The sequence below is a fragment of the Artemia sp. Qi Xiang Cuo genome, chromosome 4 (genome assembly GCF_049724085.1).
Source record: "Artemia sp. Qi Xiang Cuo chromosome 4, ASM4972408v1, whole genome shotgun sequence".
Taxonomy (NCBI): domain Eukaryota; kingdom Metazoa; phylum Arthropoda; class Branchiopoda; order Anostraca; family Artemiidae; genus Artemia; species Artemia sp. Qi Xiang Cuo.
Genome location: NC_142797.1, coordinates 81,247,845 through 81,267,217, shown reverse-complemented (window position 1 = coordinate 81,267,217; position 19,373 = coordinate 81,247,845). Strand labels below are relative to the sequence as shown.

Here is a 19,373-nt window from a genome sequence, read left to right as displayed (position 1 = left end):
CGCATCAACAGAATGTAACAGTGCTCATGGTAAACCTCGACACAACGCTACAAAAATTTCCACGTCTTACTTTTCAATGAAAAAAAATTCCACAAGATACTGCTAGCATGGTGATAGAGAATATATTAGAAACTGAGACAGGTTAACAGAACTTATATCAAATTATGAGCATTCCCAAAAGCTAAGCAATACTTTTCAAAAGACATTATTGTATCGTTTCTCTCACAGGGCTGTCACATTATCACGTAGAATAGACATTATTTTATTAAATTTGCAGGCTCCTCCGAGCTTTCCGGCCGCTGCCGAGCCGACCAACGCAATGGCCGCGCCCACCACAGTGGTCCACCACCGAGCCCGACCGCCGCAGTGGCGCAATGCCCGTCGCAGAGGTCCACCGCCGAGTCGTCCACTGCATTGGGGTGGTGCCCGTCACGGCGGTCCTTAACGCAGCGGTGCGCGGCGGCGACGGCCGTTTGTATCGTTGTTTACCGTGAAACTTATACATTCTGCTGATGTGTTATCACTGGAAAAAAATGTTACTTCTAAGATAAATTTGATAGTGTTAGGTAAATTTTTGTTAGTATTAAGGAAAAAAGTTGATACTGCGAAGAGAAAATTTTTTACTGTTGAGCTTTCATGATAACCTAAGTTAGAGGAACCTAACTTAATAGTAGAAAAACTTAACTTCGACAGAAAACTTCCTAACAGAATGTAAAAGTGACAAGGTAATCCACTACAAAAATATTCCAAGTCTTATATTTCAATGAACAAATCCCAAAATGAACTTGAAAATCAATTGAAATGTAACATTTACATGGTAAACCACTTGAAAAATATTCCAAGTCTTATATTTCAATAAAAAAAATTCCCAAGATGAACTTTGAAACATCAACAGAATATACCAGTTACACGTTGAGTCAAAAGACAACAGTACAAAAATGTTTCCAGTCTTACATTCCGAGACAACAAATCCAAAATGAAGTTGAAACATCAAGAAAGTGTAACAGTGACGAGGTAAACAACTACTAAAATGTTCCAAGTCTTACATTCAAGGAAATAATTCCAAAATGAAGTTAGGAACATCTACAGAATGTAACGGTGACAAGACACAACGCTACGAAAATATTCCAAGTGTTACATTTCAGTGAAAAAATTCCAAAATTAACTTTGAAACATCAAGAGAGTGTAAGTGTGACAAGGTAAATCATGACACAACACTACAAAAAATATTTTAAGTCTCACATTTGAACATTTCAGTTTTACATTTGCAGCAGTGACAAGGTATACCACAATACAACAGTACACAAAAAATTTCAAGTCTTACATTTCAACGAAAGAATTGTTTTACTGTGAATATTATTTTCATATGCTATACAAGAGATACGATGTCTGGAAAGCAGCTTATACGCACATCGCTGGCTGGATAGCAACTTTTATGTGGAATAACTGGTGGCTCTTTTTGGCTGCCATGCAGGCTTTGGTAGTATACAAGGAACTAAGGTATAGATAAGATATTCAAAATTGGTTTTCAGCAAAACTTTTAAAATGTATTTTATATATTCCTTATGTAAAAATATTTCTTATCAAAATGAAATTATACCGCAAATTTTTGAACTCAAATTCAAATAAAAACTAATGCAGCATATTTACCTTTTTACATTGAAAGTTTCTTATATTTGTTAAAGATTTCATAGCAGATCCAACAGTTACCATACAGAGAGGGGTACAAAATATTACAAAATAGTAACGTTCAGGACAATTATATATTTCCTAGTAAAATTTTTGCTTATCTCCCACAAAGAAAGTTCTTGAAGACCCCATTCCCATGGCAGAAAACATCGATTAACTCATTCCATTTCCGACACAAACGCTAAATGTTTTTAAAGGTAAATATTGATAAGACATTGGAGGGCGGTAAAGAAGTAGAAAAAAAATACTCTACCATCTATGATTGTCCCACTTCCGAAGAACAAAAGGAGAAGAATAAATTTTTCACTGTCTGCTGAAAAAAAAAAGATGAGAATTGTCAATCCAAGATAAAACTACGAAAAAGATAGCAGAGACATTAAATTTTTTCCAAACAAACTAATTGCAATGAAAGCCCATTATAAAAAGAGAGAGCTGAAGAAGAGAGGGCTTCTTAATTCAAGTGTCAAATAACCGACTATGTCAACGTGAGTAGAAACCCTTATAATAATTTATATCGTATTTCCCTACCCGACAATTGTGATTTGTTTTGTATGTATTTTTAGTGGTCGTAGGAGTTATTTTACATTTAGGGGTAGCTGGGGTTATGAATGGATAATAGGAGACACAGGGGGTATATTTTAGCCGTGTATTGCGGGACAACCGTTCATCCATAGCATATTCTCTCTTTAAGACTTTGTAACCCCTGAGAGAGGTAAGTTATACTGTATTAATCTTGTGATTCAAAACTAACAGACTTGTATTTTTAACTACTCCCGCATAGATTCTTCCTGAAATCTCCTGAAAACTACCTGTTTATGAATTTTTTAGACATTTCGGAGACCCCTCGCATAGATTTCTTGCAATTAGTCCTTATTCAGTTACAACTTTGTGATGGAAAAATTTTACACAGTCAACATGGCTCCGCCTTAAAGGCGCTGACCCTTCTAGGGTTTGAAGCCGATTGTACTGTTGAACTTTAACTATTTTAAGTCGTTATGCTTATAGTTTAACATCTACCAGCTTTTTAACATTTTGTTTTTTTATTTGTTAACTTTAACTTCTTTTTTTCTGTAATTTCATAATTTTAACACTCAGATTTCTCGTTTCTGATTTTTACTTCTCTTGTTTCTATATTTTTTTTCCAAAATTGTCATTTAAAGTTTTGTTTTTTGCAAAAGTTATTTTTTTATTTTTATTTTTGCTATTATTTTTGCAAAAGTTATTGTGCATTATATATAAAAATTTGCTAGGGTTAGAGCTTAGAAAAAGGCTTAAATCGAAGAAAGTCTAAAAGTATGGTCAGCCCTAGGCCTGGAATTGTCAGCATCCCTTACACAAAGACTGATCATACCCATTCAAACTAAAAAATAATGAACATATTCTAGGATGAATAAAACATACTGAACAAATCATATCCGGAAGAAAAAAAAATGTAATATCGAAAGAAAAATTTAAAACACTAATTTTTGAAAAAAAAACAGCATTTTAAACACCAATTTTGAAAAAAAACAAAGAAAGGATAAAACTAAAACTTGAAAAACAAAAATGCAAGCCTTAAAATTAACTGAAAAAAAAATACAAATGAGTTAACATTGTCAGTTCAATATACATATACTAATATTTAGTAATTAAAATGTTAATATTATTTTATTTATTAAAACTATAAAAGAAAAACATTTATATTTTTTACATTAAAGTGTGAATTATGTTCTAGCATTGGTAAGGCATAGGGGTTTTGAGCCACGCTTATTTTAATTTCTGCTCGTTTTGAGTTTGACTCGGTTACTTATTGTAATTTCTGTTCGTTTTGGGTTTCATTTATTTATCGATGCTGATTTGTTGTAGTTTGACGCTTGGTAGATTATTTGATTTTTTTTTCTCATTTTTTGTTTAAGGGAGTTCTTTACTTTTCTTTGAAAAACTTATCTTTTGGAAAAAGCTTTTTAATTAATTACTATTATAGTCAGTAATCCAGGGACCGTTATCTTTAAAGGGGTGGCTCACATTTGCCACAGCTGGTTTGAGGGTGGATTCTTACTGTAAAAAATATAAATGTTTTTACTTTTATAACTTTCATAAACTAAATAATATTAACATTTTAATTACTAATTATCAGTATATGTAATTAAACTGACAATGCAAATTCATTTGTATTTTTTTCAGTTAAGTGCAAATTATGTTCTGGCCATGGGAAGGCAAAGGGGTTTTGAGCCCAACTTATGTTTATTTCTGCCCGTTTTGAGTTTGAATCGGTTATTTATTGTAATTTCTATTCGTTTTGGGTTTCATGTATTTATCAATGCTGATTTGTGGTAGTTTCCCGCTTGGAAGATTATTTGATTTTATTGTTACTCATTTTTTGTTTAATGGAGTTCTTTACTTTTCTTTGAGAAACTTATTTTGTGGAAAATGTTTTTGTAATTAATTTCTGTTCGTTTTATATTGACACAGTCTTTTCAGAGAAAAAGAAAATAATACTTTAAATCCTTTGTTTTTTTTTAGTTTGACTCGGTTATTTATTGTAATTTCTGTCCCTTTTGGGTTTCATTTATTTATCGATGCTGATTTGCGGTTGTTTCACACTTCGTAGATTATTTGATTTTATTTTTGCTCTTTTTTTGTTTAATGGAGTTGTTTACTTTTCTTTGAAAAACTTTTTTTTGTGGAAAAAGTTTTTTCAATTAATTTCTGTTCGTTTTATATTGAGATAGTCTTTTCAGGTAAAAAGAAAATAATACTTTAAATCTTTTGGTTTTTTTAAGACTTTATGATCTGGCCTGCTATTTTTATGCTGGAGAAAAATTTTCAGCAATCTATAACAACATAAACCATTTTAAAAATCTGGACACAAATAGTAGTGTTTAATTTAGTTTCATACCTCCTCTAGTTGACCTGAAATAGAAAACTCTGTTTACTTGGATAGGCTACATCTTACGCTATTTTGATTTGGATAAATTTTAAGAACAGAAGTAGCCCCGAAAGTTTGAACATAATACCCTCAGTCGTTCTTGGGATACTGATGAGATGCATTATTAGGAATTAGCATTAACACAGTACATTTTGATTTAATCTTAAGGCAATGTTTAATTTTTAAACATAATGGGCAAATGGGAGGGTGGGCGTCAGAAGGGAAATAGTTGCCCTCCAATCACTTTCGACTAATAAAAAGGGCATCAGCCCTTTCTATTTTCAGTAGAATGAACCCTTTTCGAAGTTCCCACGACAACTCCTTCGATATGAAGTGTCCTGGTCTAAACAACAACAACAAAAATATAATAACACGTTATACCCACATTGATCTGTACTATAGAAATATCAAGCCTTCCATTCACTTTTGACTATTAAAAGGGCACTAGGCCATTCGATTTCCAATCAAATGAGCCCTTTTTGAGTTTCTACGACAACGGTTTCTATAAACACCTTATATGTCCCCAGGGCATAAATTAAGACCCTTACCCTAAGGGCTGTTAGGGTGGTTGTAATCTTCTAATACGTAATTTCCAGAAACTTCAACTACGTTAAACAAAATGGCTCTCTCAAAATTTTGATTGGATGTGTTTGGGGAAATGTTGGACGTGAGAGGGGCGTTCGTCGCTCTTCAATCAGTTTCATTTATGAAAAAAAGAACTAGCCCTTTCAATTTCCAATCAAATGAGCCCTTTTGAAATTTCTACGACAAAGCTTTCAATAGAAACCTTATATGCCCCCAGGGCATAACTTACAACCCTTTCCCTAAGGGCTGGGAGGGGGGTTGTCATCCTCAAAGACTTAATTTCCAGAGCTTTCTACTACGTTGAACAAAATGGCTATCTGAAGATTTTGACGGGTTGTGTTTGGGGAAAAAGTGGGCGTTAGAGGGGGGTTAATTACCCTCCACTCACTTTCGACTATTAAAAAGAGCAAATTTCAATTTCCAATCAAATGAGCCTTTTTTGAAATTTCTACAACAACTTTCTATATCAACCTTATATGCCCTCAGGGCATAACTTACAACCCTTGCACTGAGGGCTCTGAGAGGGTTATCATCCTAAAAGACCTCATTTCCAGAACTTTTAACTACGTTGAACAAAATGGATATAAAAAAATTTTGATTGGATGTGTTCGGGAAAATGGCGGGCGTGAGAGGGGGATTAGTTGCCCTTCAATCCCTTTCCACTATTAAAAAGGGCATTAGCCTTTTCAATATCCTATTGAAGGATCCATTTTTTAAGTTTATCTGTCCCCTGACCACAACTTAAACCCCCTACCCTGAGGGTTGTGGGGGGGATGGGTTGCCATCCTTAAATACCCAATATCCAAAGCTTTCAAATACGTTGAATAAAACGGCTATCTAAAAATTTTGATTCGAAGTTATTTGGGAAAAAGTGGGCGTGAGAGGGGTGTTGGTTGCTCTCAAATCAATTTCGACTATTAAAAAGGGCACTATCCCTTTAAATTTCCAATCGATGATCCCTTTTTCAAGTTTCTACGACAAAGATTTCAATAAAACCTTATATGACCCTAGGGCATTATTTACAACCCTTGCCCTGTGGGCTGAGGGGGAGTGTCTTCCTCAAAAACATAATTTCTATCTGGAAATCAACTACGCTGAACAAAATGGCTATCTGAAAATTTTGATTGGATGGGTTTCGCGAAATGGTGGGCGTGCAAAGGGTGTTAGTTGCCTTCCAATCATTTTCGACTATTAAAAAGGGCACAAGCCACTCCAATTTCCAAATGAATGAGCCCTTTTTGAAGTTTCTACGACAACATCTTTGATACGAAGTGCCCTGGTCTAAAGGAAAAAAAAATTAAATAATACATTGTGCCAACATCGTTCTTACATGCCCCCCAGGCATATCATAAAACCCTTGCCCTGAGGGTTGAGGGGGAGGGTCCTCCTCAAAGGCATATTTTCTATTTGGAAATAAACTACACTGAAAAAAATGGCTATCTCAAAATTTTGATTGGATGTGTTTGGGGAAAAGGTGGGTGTGGAAAGGGGTGTTAGTTGCCTTCCAATCACTTGCGACTGTTACAAAAGTCACAAACCCCTCCAATTTCCAATCGAATGGGCCTTTTCAAAGTTTCTACGACATCTCCTTCGATACAAAGTTCCCTGGCCCAAAGAAAAAAAAATAATAGATTTTGCCAACATCGTTCTTTACTGAGGCATTGCGATTGCACTGCCTATGATAGCCCCGAAAGTTTCAACTTAATGCTCCCAGTCGTTCCCGATATATTGCTGAAGTTTTTTGTCAGCAACAGTACACACTTTGCCTTTTGATTGGTTTTTAAAGAATAAAGAATCAATTGTATAATTGTGGGGGGTTGACATAAATAATATCCTAAGAGACATAGCTGCTAGACTGTTCGACTCCACTAAACAAAATGGGTGTCTCAAAGTTTTGATTCATCTGTTTGGAAAATGAATGGTCTTGGGAGGAGGGCTGCTTGCTCTCCAATCTCTTTTTACTTTAACAAATGACACTAAAACTTTTAATCTTGAATCAGATTAGTTCCTTTAAAAGTATCAATGATATTTCTACCTATTTTAGAGCGGCATTGCCAATATTATTGTTCATTTGGTCCTTTTAAAAAAAACTGCATGCGTAGAGTTTTTTGTTTAGTTGAAATTCCCTCTCAACGTTACCTAAGAGTATCACCTTAATAACCTTAGCATCAATTGTTACAGTAAATGTAGTGGTAGTATTAATAGTATATACATAGTGCCTTCTGGATAGTTAAAAATTCGCCACAACGTACAATTAAAGGTCTAACCTGACAGTATAAGGTTTTTTTGAGATATGGCCTTGTCACTTTTTTTTAAATCTACCTACTCATAGTGTGTTTTTGTTTGGTTCAACATCCGCCTAAATATCAAACAGTTCGTGGTAACGAACTGTAAGTAAGGAGCGACCCGGATCAATGGTAACCGAAACTCTAGAAAACGCGTTTTTGGTACCAATAGATACATCAAAAGAATCAGATATCAATGTTGATTTCAAATATATAACTTTTATCAAGTTTAGTGCTACCCATCAAAAGTTACACGCCTGAGAAAATTTGGCTGATTTTCAAAAAAGGGGGAGAGACCCCCTAAAAGTTATAGAACCTTAATGAAAATCACACCATCATATTCAGCGTATCAGAAAACCCTCCTGTAGAGGTTTCAAGCTCCTATCTACAAAAATGTGGAATTTTGCATTTTTTGCCAGAAGAAAGATCACGGATGCGCGTTTATTTGTTTTTTTGTATTTTTTTCAGGAGTGATCGTATCGACCCAGTGCTCCTAGAATACCGTGGGTGGGCTCATTGGAACGGAAATTAAAAGTTTTAGTGCCCTTTTTAAGTGACCAAAAAAAATTGAGGGCAACTAGGCCCCCTCCAACGCACATTTGTTTCCCAAAGTCATCCGATCAAAATTTTGAGATAGCCATTCTGTTCAGCATGGTCAAAAATATGATAACTATGTATTTAAGGTTGACTTAATTCCCCGAAGTCCTCGGGGGGAGGGTTGAAAGTTATGAACTTTACCCAATGTTAACATATGGTATTGGTTATTGGGAAGTATAAAGACGTTTTCAGGGGGGATTTTTTCTGGTAGTGGGGGAGTGGGGTGGGTTGGGGGTTATGTGGGAGGATCTTTCCATGAAGGAACTTTCATGGGGGAAGGGACATTGCTATGAAGGGGGCGCCAGATTTTCCAGCATTCTTTAAAAAAAGACCAGAAATCAAATAAATAAAAATAAGTTTTTCAACTGAAAGTAAGGAGCAACATCACAAATTAAAACGAACAGAAAATATTACGTATATGATTGGGTTCACCCCCTAGTCAATACCTCCCTCTTTAAGCCAAAGATGTTTTAGTGCTTTCATAAGAGCTATTTATTCTAATTAACGGCCTTTGTGATTAAGGGTCATTTTTAAAGAACAAATTCGAAATTTAGCCTAAAGAGCAAGGTATTGACTAGGGGGCGAATTCCCTAATATACGTATTAAGAATATATGAATATAGAAGTTCGTTACGCAAGTTAATTCGTAAGTTACGTATTATTTATTGCTAATAAAAACGTTCGTAAATAAAATTAAACAAGTTTCGAGAAAGCCATTTAACTTAATAAAAGTAAAATTAATATGCAAATTTTGTTGTAATTATTCATGTACGGTTAGCCAAGATCAAAACCTGCATTAATTCTAAAATGTTCAAAAATTAAATAAAAAAAAAAAAAATTTTAACTGAAAGTAAGGAACGACGTTAAAACTTAAAACGAACAGAAATTATTCCGTATATGAAAGGGGCTGTCCCCTCCTCAACGCGTCGCTTTTTACGTTAAAGTTTGACTTTCTCACAACTCTATTTTTTAAACAATAAAAAAATTTAGCGTAAAGAGCGAGGCTTTGAGGAGGGGGCAGCCCCGTTCATATACGGAATAATTTCTGTATTGGTATTTCTGTATAGTATTGGTTTTGGTTTATTGGAAAGCCATTTAGCACAAGAAAAGTAAGATTAATTTGCAAATTTTGTTTTACTTATACAGTAACGGTAGGCCAAAATAAGAGCTGCATTAACTAAAAAACGATCAAAAATTAAATAAAAACAAAAGTTTTTTCAACTGAAAGTAAGGAGTGACGTGAAAACTTAAAACGGATATAAATTATTTTCACCTCACTATCCTTAGTTTTAATAGTAGCAATAGTCAAAGTAGCCTCAGCCTTAGTGGCAGTTGAAGTAGTAATAATAGTAGCAGTTGGAGTATTATGATAAGAAGCAGTAGAATAAGGATACAAAATTTTCCTTTGGTTAGTTCAAAACCTGCATTTGGTTAGTTTTACATTGGAAATTGGAAATTGGAAACTGCATTGGAAACTTTGGTTAGTCTATTTTGGCTTTTGATGATTCAAAATCTCTTCATAAACCTTGTTTTTTAAATTTTTCTAATAGTAATAGGAATTCTTGCCCGCTTTTTAATAAGGTTTCAATATATAATGTGAACTGTGACTCCTTTTGGATTGTGGTTAAGAAAAGACTCTCATTTTGAAAGCCATCTTTAATTCCTTGCCTCAGCCTAATAGAGAACCTCTTAAACCTACAAATACTGTGATTAAATTGCTATCAGGACATCAGTTACCTGTAGTGGGCATTGCAAGGTTACCATTGATATTACCTGGTACAAATATGACAGTTAATCTTTACTGGGAATTTTTGGTAGTTGATAATTTGCCTTTTGCCGTAATCTTAGGGTTTAATATTATGCAAGAACTGGACAGGTCCTTGCACTTTCATGAAAGGAAATTAGAATTTGGAACCAGGGTCAAAAATCAAGCGGGTTATAATGATGCACTAGCATACAGGAGTGTAGTAGTGAGGTGTGACACACGAGTTGACCCTGGAACATTTAAAAGTGTAGATTGTAAGCTAATTACTTCAGAAAACATTTAAATTATTGACGGCGATAACTTAATTATTAGTCCTAAACCAGAATATGAAGAATTTTTACATGATTATTTAGGTATTGTTCAAGGACATAAGACATATCTTCTCATTTTTAATGACTCTGAGGATACCTTGGAGCTAAAACATCACGCAGAAATACCAAACTTTTCGCGTGTGCCCAAACAACCTTTAGTAGCATTTTCAGAAACTTCTGACGAGGTAAAGTCAGTTGAGGACAGTCAGGAGGCTACTTGGGAGGATGAAGAATTTCTTTCTAAGTTTGATCTTTCTACTGTACCCAAAATAGTTTTCCAAGAGTTAGTTCAATTGCTTTTAGCTAATAAAGGTTGCTTTTCTAAACACGCGTATGATGTATGTAAAAATGATTGAATGGTTTTTCAACCTGATATAGACCTACCACTTGAAACAGATTTCAAACCACCCAAGCAATTTAGAATTCCCCATAAGATGGCTTTAGTGCTAGAAGAACATATACAAGCTATGCTAAAATCCGGTATAATAGAGGAAAGGACATCTTCCTTCCCTTCTCCTCTTTTCCTTATAAGGAAATATTCTGTCAGTAAAAATGAGGCTCTTAACAGAGAAAATACTCGATTTCTAATTGATTTACGTACAGTTAATAATAACATGAAAGACAGCCTTCTTAATCCCTTGAACTTCCGACATTTTACAAAATATGTCGAAAGAAACGTTCTATAGTGAATTTGACATGCGCAGTGGGTTTTTCCAAATTTCTATTGATGAAAGGTACCAAAAATTCTTCTCGTTTTTATCACCTTTAACTGGCCGCAGCCACTGCTACACAAGAATACCACAGGGAAGTGTATTTGGGCCAAAAACTTTCGCTAGCTTCATGGATAAATTATTTCTAGAAAGTTACCGTTCCTTCATTTTCAATTTTTTTTATGATAAATTTGTTAAAACAAAACCTCTAAACCCTAATGAGCACTTATTTCATCTCAAGGGATTCTTTGCGCGTTTAAAACTTATAACATTAAATTGTCAGCGTCTAAGTCACAACTTTTTAAAGAATCTATTCCAGTATTAGGTTTCAGTGTCACGTGACAAAATCAAACCTCAATTACCCAAACTAGATGCAATTGAAAAGTTAATAAGGCCAGAACATATGTATGAATTAAGATCTCAGTTAGGACTTTTCAACTATTATAAATGTTTTTATCTTAATTATCATAATTTAATAGCTCCTTTGACAGAATTATTAAAAAAGACCCAAGCGTGGGCATGGAAGGAACAGCAAGAGATCGCTTGGTTGTCCTTAGTCGGACCAATAACTCGTAAAGATAGTGAAACTGTAATTCATATGGCAAACCCTGAAAATTATTTTGAATTTTATGTTGACTCCTCTGAAAATGGGGTCGGGGCTGTTCTTTGTCAGGAAAAGGATGACGGAAGGATGGGAGTCGTTTGTTTTTTTAGTAGAGTTTTCTCTAAACCATTTTCCAAGCAGTCTTCTATCGTTAGGGAATTATACGGCTTATTTGAAACTCTAAAAAGCTCTCAGATTCAGTATTATATTTGGGGAAGACGGTGTAATATTTATGTGGACGCTAAAAATTTAGAGTATTTACGCAAACACCGGGATCTCTCTAGTAAGATGTACCGAGTATCGTTACTGATGGATAATCCCTTATATACGTATAGACACATTCCTGGGACTAAAACTATAGCTGATATTTTATCGAGGCCATGTCTGGAGATCATAGACATCAGTCAGACCTTATATATGGTTCATAACGAACTAGAATTTTTAGCAGCGGGCGTTTTTAGTAGTAATTTTAATTTATATTTCTTAGGTATTCAAGCTGAGGAATTTATCCACGGACAATTACGGGATCCCGAGTTAAGAATTGTTATTGATTTAGTGACAGAGCCGGATGTGTCAAAAGACAGCCCTGCTCAAAGGAGGAGCTCCATATCGGATACGGTCGCTGAGTCACAAGTGGATACTAACCCACATTCCTGGTGTTAACCAAGGACACAGAAGGATTGGCTAAGCCGCGGTGACCATAGTGTCTACCGCATTTTTAATTTTGATAATATGGATATTGAAAAAAAGATTATATTTGGTAAAGTCTCTTCGTGGCTCGTTCCTATTATTCAAGAGTTTGTTTTAATAGATGACGTTCTCTATAGAATTGAGTATGCTCCGAATAGTCATTCTAGGATAAACCAAAAAGCAGCTGCAGAACCATCTATTCAGATAGTTTTGCCTAGAGCGATGATTCCAGGCATCTTAAAATTATTTCATGATCATTTATTGCTTGGTAGCCATGCCAGCTACGAAAGAACGTTATGGAAACTCCGAAAGTTTTGTATTTTTGAAAATATGGCCTCCATTATTAAGGAATTTGTCGCTAATTGTGATTTATGTAACAGCGCAAATTGTAAGAAAATTAAACCTCCTCTCGGAGAAAATTTTACACCATTTATGTCTTTTTTGGCTTGGGGAATTGATGCTGCAGGCCCGTTCCCAATAACAAGTGCAGGTAATCGTTACGTATTGTTAGGGGTAGATCTTTTCAGTGGATTAGTTGTTGTGCATATTGATCCTTCATTAAATACCGAATTTATTATGAAATTCTTATGGGAAAGAATTTTCGTTTATTAATGACTGCCCGAGGCAGTACTCTCTGACCGTGGTTCAAATTTTGACCCCATATAGATCAGAAAAATGTTTAAAGAATTAAATTGCGAAAAGCTATATTCCAGTCCGTATAACCCACTAAGCAACGGGGGTGTGGAACATAAAGTAAAGATATTGAAAAAGATTCTTTCACACACATGTGCAAATCTTTATCAAGTAGAATGGGATCAAAAATTACCGCTTATTATGTTAAGCATGAATGCATCTTTAAATAGTGTGAGGAAATTTTCTAGCTTTATAATAGCACATGGGTTTAATGGGAGAACCTTGGCCGATTTGGCAATCGGAAAACCAACAACTGTAAATTACTTCGACGGCTATGAATCATATGTAACACGGTTAGTTCAGAATATAAGTGAAATACACCAAGTGTGTGCTAATGAAATTAAAATTCAGAGAGCCAAACAAGCTCACCATTATAATAAGACATCAAAGGAGGTTATTATTGAGGTGGGTGACATCGTATATTGTCGGGACATTACTTCAGTAGGAAGAAAGTCAACCAATTACTCTTTTCGTGGTCCATATGTTGTTTTGTCAAAATTGTATGGGAATGTTTTCTATTTAGGATCATTAAATCTCTCTGAAGGACGTAAAAGAACTGCCAATGCCAGGCATTTAAAAAAATTGGATCATGAACCCTTTTTAAAGTATAATCCAAAATGCGGAGCCTTATGATAGGCTCATCACTAATTCAGAGAAAAGGATGGAAAATTCCAAGTCAGAATGCAATGACTGTACACCTGATCCAGGTGAAAAGGCACCCTATAATCTTAGGACAAAAAGAATAAATCCATTATTAATGTTGGAAAATGTAGTACCTGGATCTGCTCCTGACTCAGGAACGGAGCAAGAGATTCTGTATTCTCCTTCTGATCAATCTTCCCAATTGGAAAATTGTGTTTCCGAAAATAATGCTATGCAACTTTCTGCTATGCAGCAGGAACCTTGAATTGTCACCAAATTTCAATCCTCCATACATAGTACAGATTCCGATCCAGTAGTTGTAGAACAACAGAATGTAACGAAAGGAAGAAAGGATAATCCATTCCACTCCTTGAAAAAGTTATAATAACCGTTGTATTCAGCTTATCCATATTAGCCTTCATCACTTCTAAATTTTCCAGCAACCTCATCCGTTTCTTTCAATAGTAAATTAAACTCTTGCTATTTATTAAGTTCTTATATGCACTAATTTTTATATCCTCTTTGTCAACAAGAAATAAAAGTTATAAAAATTTTGCTTAATTAAAGTTTTAAACCTGGTTTTGCATTGTGTTCATAATTTAAAACAATAAAGATTTTGGCTGAACTTAGGGGACCATTCAGTGTTTCATTCATTTTAATCATATGAATTTCAATTTTTTCAGATGTTTATTAAAATGGATCGATGCTGTATTTTAAATTAATTTCCTTCTTATGATATTGTTGCCAAATAATTCCGATATTACTGAGAAACCAATAATATTTTAAGACGGGAAAACTGGATTCCAATCTACGAGTGAATTGGTCAACTGAACACAATGGTGAATAGATGAAATGATAAAATTCTAAATCATTGAAATTGACCTGTTTCTTGCTTTTTCTTTTGCCCTTAGCCCCAACGGAATAGCCATAATTAGTACTTAACTTAGAAAGAAGGTGATGGATTTAGTTATGATAGTTGGTTTGGGTGTGTTTTAGCTTGATGGTTGAGTTATGTTGTGATTGTTCCCTAGTTACTGAGTTTCTATTAGCTTTTAAGCACCAATTAATATAACAATAATGTATGTAGTAATTAATAAAAAATATATATATATATTTAAATCCACTATAAAAATTTAATGAGAAGAAAATTTACCTCTAAATAATATTTGACCTTCTAAAACCTTTTAATTATAAAATGATAGTCGGTTGTTGTCCTTATTCTGTTCAATGGGCTTGAAGAAAAGAAAAGGGAATCGTGTTGTAAAAAAGTTTCTACGTTCCTTAATGACACGATATGGCACGATCGTAGATGTGTGGAAAATAGACCCAGTACCGAAAATGATACAATAGTATTAAATCTTTAAAGGCTAGCGAACAGAAACCACCTTGTGCTGATAATACTCTTTAGAGTAATAGTCTTGCAATTTTCGTGGTCACTTACTCATTAAATAGAGTTCAAGCCTAAAATTCAATTGATTTTCTATTGCTGTATGCTCATTATGTTTTTAATTCTCTGTTTCTGTGTTTCCTTGTCTCATTATTTATCCTTGTAAAGGCCAGCGCAATTGAGTGGGACGACCATAATAGTTTTCTATAGTTATTCGAAGATATCAGCATAATAATATCTTTAAAAACTTTCACGCAAGCTTATATTACAAGGTCGGATTTGTAAGAAATGTCCTTCTAATTTTAGATTTAATATCAAGTTGCTATGAATTTGGTAGAATCCGGCTTAAGCCAATGTTCTTTCAGAGTATATTTCTGATGAACTAATTTTGTAACCCTTTCCCATTTTAACACAGTTTCTTTATTTTGCAATACACACCCTTTCTTAGAAGGATTGAATTTAGATACGTTTGTTTGACAGAACATATCCTTTTATATAGCGTGAGATTGACCATTAGAAGTCAGTTGGTGTTATGGCTTTGCTCAAGCTTTTCGTATGCATGTAGAATGTAAGTCTAATGTGTTCCTTGCTCGTTCTTAATTTTATTATGTTAAAATCCTAGTAAATGGGTATATATCCCATTCTTTAATATTTTTATTAGATTCTTTTAAGCAGGAACATATTAGTCTTAATATATTAGTTATAATGCTTGCTTTCCTTTAATACTAATAAATTTTACTTCTAGCAATTATATGAACAAGAATTGATGTTTGATTGTGAATAATAATTATTGAATTTTGATTTGTAATGAAATAACTATTAACTAAAAAGTTCTCTTTTTTAATAATAAAATCTTAGTTTTTCTTATACCTGTATTGTCTTGTATATTTTATTACGATGAGCATGATTTTGTCAAGATATATCTCTCGCCGGGTTCATTTAGTCTATTGAGGCTTATTTAGGGGTTCTCGGGTCTCATGGCTGAGTTTGGGCATGGAGTCATCACCATGAGAAGAACCAAAGACCCCCCCCCCCTCTTACACTGCCTATGATCCTTGGACAGTTTTGAACAGACGGCTATCTCAAACTTTCTATCACATGCATTTCGAAAAATACGTAGTCGGATGGGGGTGGGGGGTCAGCTGCCCACTGATATCTCTTACTCTTTAAAAGGACAGTAAAATTTCTAATTTCCAATCCGATGAGCCACTTCCAATGTTTACACGACCGCACTTTCTATAAGAACCTTATTTGCCCCCAGGGCATAAATTACAATCCTTGCCCTAAGGGCTGTGGGGGAGGGGGTTTCATTCTCAAAGACATAAATTTCCGGACTTTTAAACTACTCTGAACAATATGGCTGTTTCAAAATTTTGATTTGATGTGTTTGCACAAATAATTCGGATGGGGGAGGGGGTATAAAAAGGGCCCTTGCCCTTTTAATTTCCAATCTAACGAACCTTTCGAAGTTTCGACGACAACTCTGAACTAAAGAAACAAAAAAAAATAATAATATATGGTTCCCACATCGCTCTTTACTTAGGCAGCGCTACTGCGCTGACTATGATTTGGGAAAGCATCTCAACAATTTTAACGTGTTCATTTCTGGTACATATTCATACCTTACCCCTTCGATACTATTGCTGTACCTTAGAAAATGATTCCTTTTTATATATTTTACTAATGTTCTTATGAGACTTAATTTGGGGAGAAAGTGCAAGAATAATATTTTTATTCGTGCGAATAAACAAGTAATCCCTCGGAGGGGGAAATCAAAGACTGAACAAGTCTATCACTTTTGAGTCAATCAAACAGTTCGAGGTAGCACACTGTAAGTAAGGAGCGACCCGGCTCAATAATAGCCGAAACTCTAAAAAACAACATTTTGATATCAATAGATACATCAAAGAACCAGATTTTATGCTGATTTCAAATATATAAGTTTCATCAAGTTTAGTTCTACTCATCAAAACTTATGCGCCTGAAATAATTTGCCTTATTTTCTAAAAAAAAGGGGAAACACGCCCTAAAAGTCATAGAGCCTTAATGAAAATCACACAATCAGATTCAGCGTGTCAGGGAACCCTACAGAACAGGTTTCAAGCTCCTATCTGCAAAAATGTGGAATTTTGTATTTTTTGCCAGAACAAAGATCACGGATGCGTGTTTATCTGGTTTTTTGTTTGTTTTTTTCCCAGGGGTGATGGTATCGACCCAGTGGTCCTAAAATATCGCGAGAGGCCTTATTCGAACGGAAATTAAAAGTTCCGCTATTACGAATAATGCACTTTGTTGGAAACAATCGGAAACAGACTAACCCACATTCCGCTAATGCAGAAATAACTGGGAGGAGCTTTTTGTTCGCACCGAGAACGAAGACCAGAAATAATCTGCGATAAGCTTACTGGATAATTATATGAATTGTGGTTTATATATATTATTGGTTATTGGAAAGTATACAGACGTTTTCAGGGTTTTTTTCTGGTAATGCGGGGGGGGGGGTGGGTGTAGTGCGTGTGAGGATCTTTCCATGGAGGAAGTTTTCATGGGGAAAGGAACATTGCTATCAAGGGGGTACCGGATTTCCCAGTATTATTTCAAAACGATCAGAAATTGAATAAAAAAAAGTTTTTCAACTGAAAGTAAGGAGCAACATCAAAACTTAAAACGAACAGAAATTATAACGTAAATGATTCGGTTCGCCCCCTAGTCAGTACTTCGCTCTTTACGCTAAAGTTTTTTTTAGTACTTTCATAAGAGCTATTTATTCTAATTAACGGCCTTTGTGATTAAGAGGTCATACTTAAGGAATTTGAACAAAATTTGAACTTTAGAGTAAAGAGCGAGGTATTGACTAGGGGGCGAACCACCTAATATACGTAACAAAATACACGAATATAGAAGTTCGTTACGTAAGTTAATTCGTAAGTTACTTATATTTGTTACTGATAAAAACGTTCGTAAATAAAAATAAACAACTTTCGAGAAAGCAAATTTATTTTTAGTTATTCATGTATGGTGAGGCAAAATCAATACCTTCATTAATTCAAAAATGTGCAGAAATTGAATAAAAAAAGCAAGTTTTTTTAATTTAAAGTAAGGAGCGACATTAACACTTAAAACGAACAAAAATTATTCCGTATATGAATGGGACTGTCCCCTCCTCAATTCTTCCCTCTTTACGCTAAAGTGCTTTATTGCTCTAAAAAATAGAGTTGTGAGAAAGAGTCAAACTTTAGCGTAAAGAGCGAGGCGTTGAGGAGGGGACAGCCCCTTTCATATACGGAAACATTTCTGTTCGTTCTAAATTTTAATGTCGCTCCTTACTTTCAGTTAAAAAAACTTGCTTTTTTATTCAATTCCTTCAAACATGACCCACGGGTTAAAATTTCTTTCAATTGTGGGAAGGTAGAACTGATTCCACTATTGGTAGCGGCGTATGTAGAGTCCCGTGTTTCTGTGGAAAATTTTGCATTGGAAGAACCCGTCAAAAGTTGGGAGAAAGGCTACACGAGTACAAACGTTCAACACACGAATTTCAAAAGTCTAAAAGAAAAAATGACTGTTCTAATTCTGCTTTAGTCTTCCATGCTTTTGAATACTCAGATACAGTGGGGCCGTTAAGCATATGAATCGTGCATTTCTGGCAAAAAGCACAAAAATCGGTTGAAATATAGATTAAAGCACGGGGAATCTAATGATGATGTGAAGCACGTCGAGCAGGAACTCTAAAGCACCTTTACGAGCATCCGACGCGCTAAAAGATGCGCATGTTTACCAGCATTTCTACACAAGCATAGGAATCTCTGAATATACATTTTAAGATATGGCGATTCCAATGTTGGCTATATAAAAAGTAAATGATCGCTCTAAAGTATAAAATAGAGCGCTAAAAAAGTTCGTAAAGCGCAAAATAGGAGCTTTTATTCCATGTAATGTCAAAGCAGGCAAAAACATAGTTTAGAGTACTAGAAGTCCAAAGATTACAAGCACAAGCTCAAGTCTGCGTGTCAAAGTGCAAATTTGTGCGCTCAAAAGCGCGCAAAAAGCACAAAAGTGAGGGAAAGTTTGAAGAAACTCTGGAAAAAGTGGTAATTTGGTACAATGTATTGAAAAAAACAATCATCACAGGTAGAAAGTCGAGCGATCGTTTACAGAATTTTTGCAATCGCTGAAAAGTGTGCTAAAAGCGCAAAACTCATCTGCTTGTTACAGATAGCTCAGATTTGGTAGAAACAGGGTTTGAAATAGCGAGAATCGAGTGGTTTTAAAAAGAAAGTGAATCTGTAAGCCCGGTTTTGGTCCTGGCATGCTCAATGCTCACTTCAAGCGTGAAAACAGAAAAATTTACAAAATTTTAGTTTCTTAAAACAATCGATAATTCGAAATGACAGCAAACATGCAATACGAGGCGCGATTTAGAGCGTCCAGCAGAGCCCACGACGCTTAATGACACGAAAAGGATGAAGGATTTCGAACACACATAGAGACCTACATTGCAATTTTTC

General features: G+C 34.8%; 2 protein-coding genes across 3 annotated transcripts in view; both read left to right on the top strand.

Moving 5' to 3' along the window:
• The window catches only part of LOC148953498 (uncharacterized), a 104,128-nt gene that overhangs the window by 55,249 nt on the left and 29,506 nt on the right, over positions 1-19,373 (top strand). The gene's annotated exons all lie outside the window — the stretch shown is intronic.
• LOC148953500 (uncharacterized) lies at positions 12,819-13,469 on the top strand. Its single transcript, XM_089087986.1, has one exon. It carries the CDS (start codon positions 12,819-12,821, stop codon positions 13,467-13,469), a length of 651 nt encoding a protein of 216 aa, XP_088944112.1.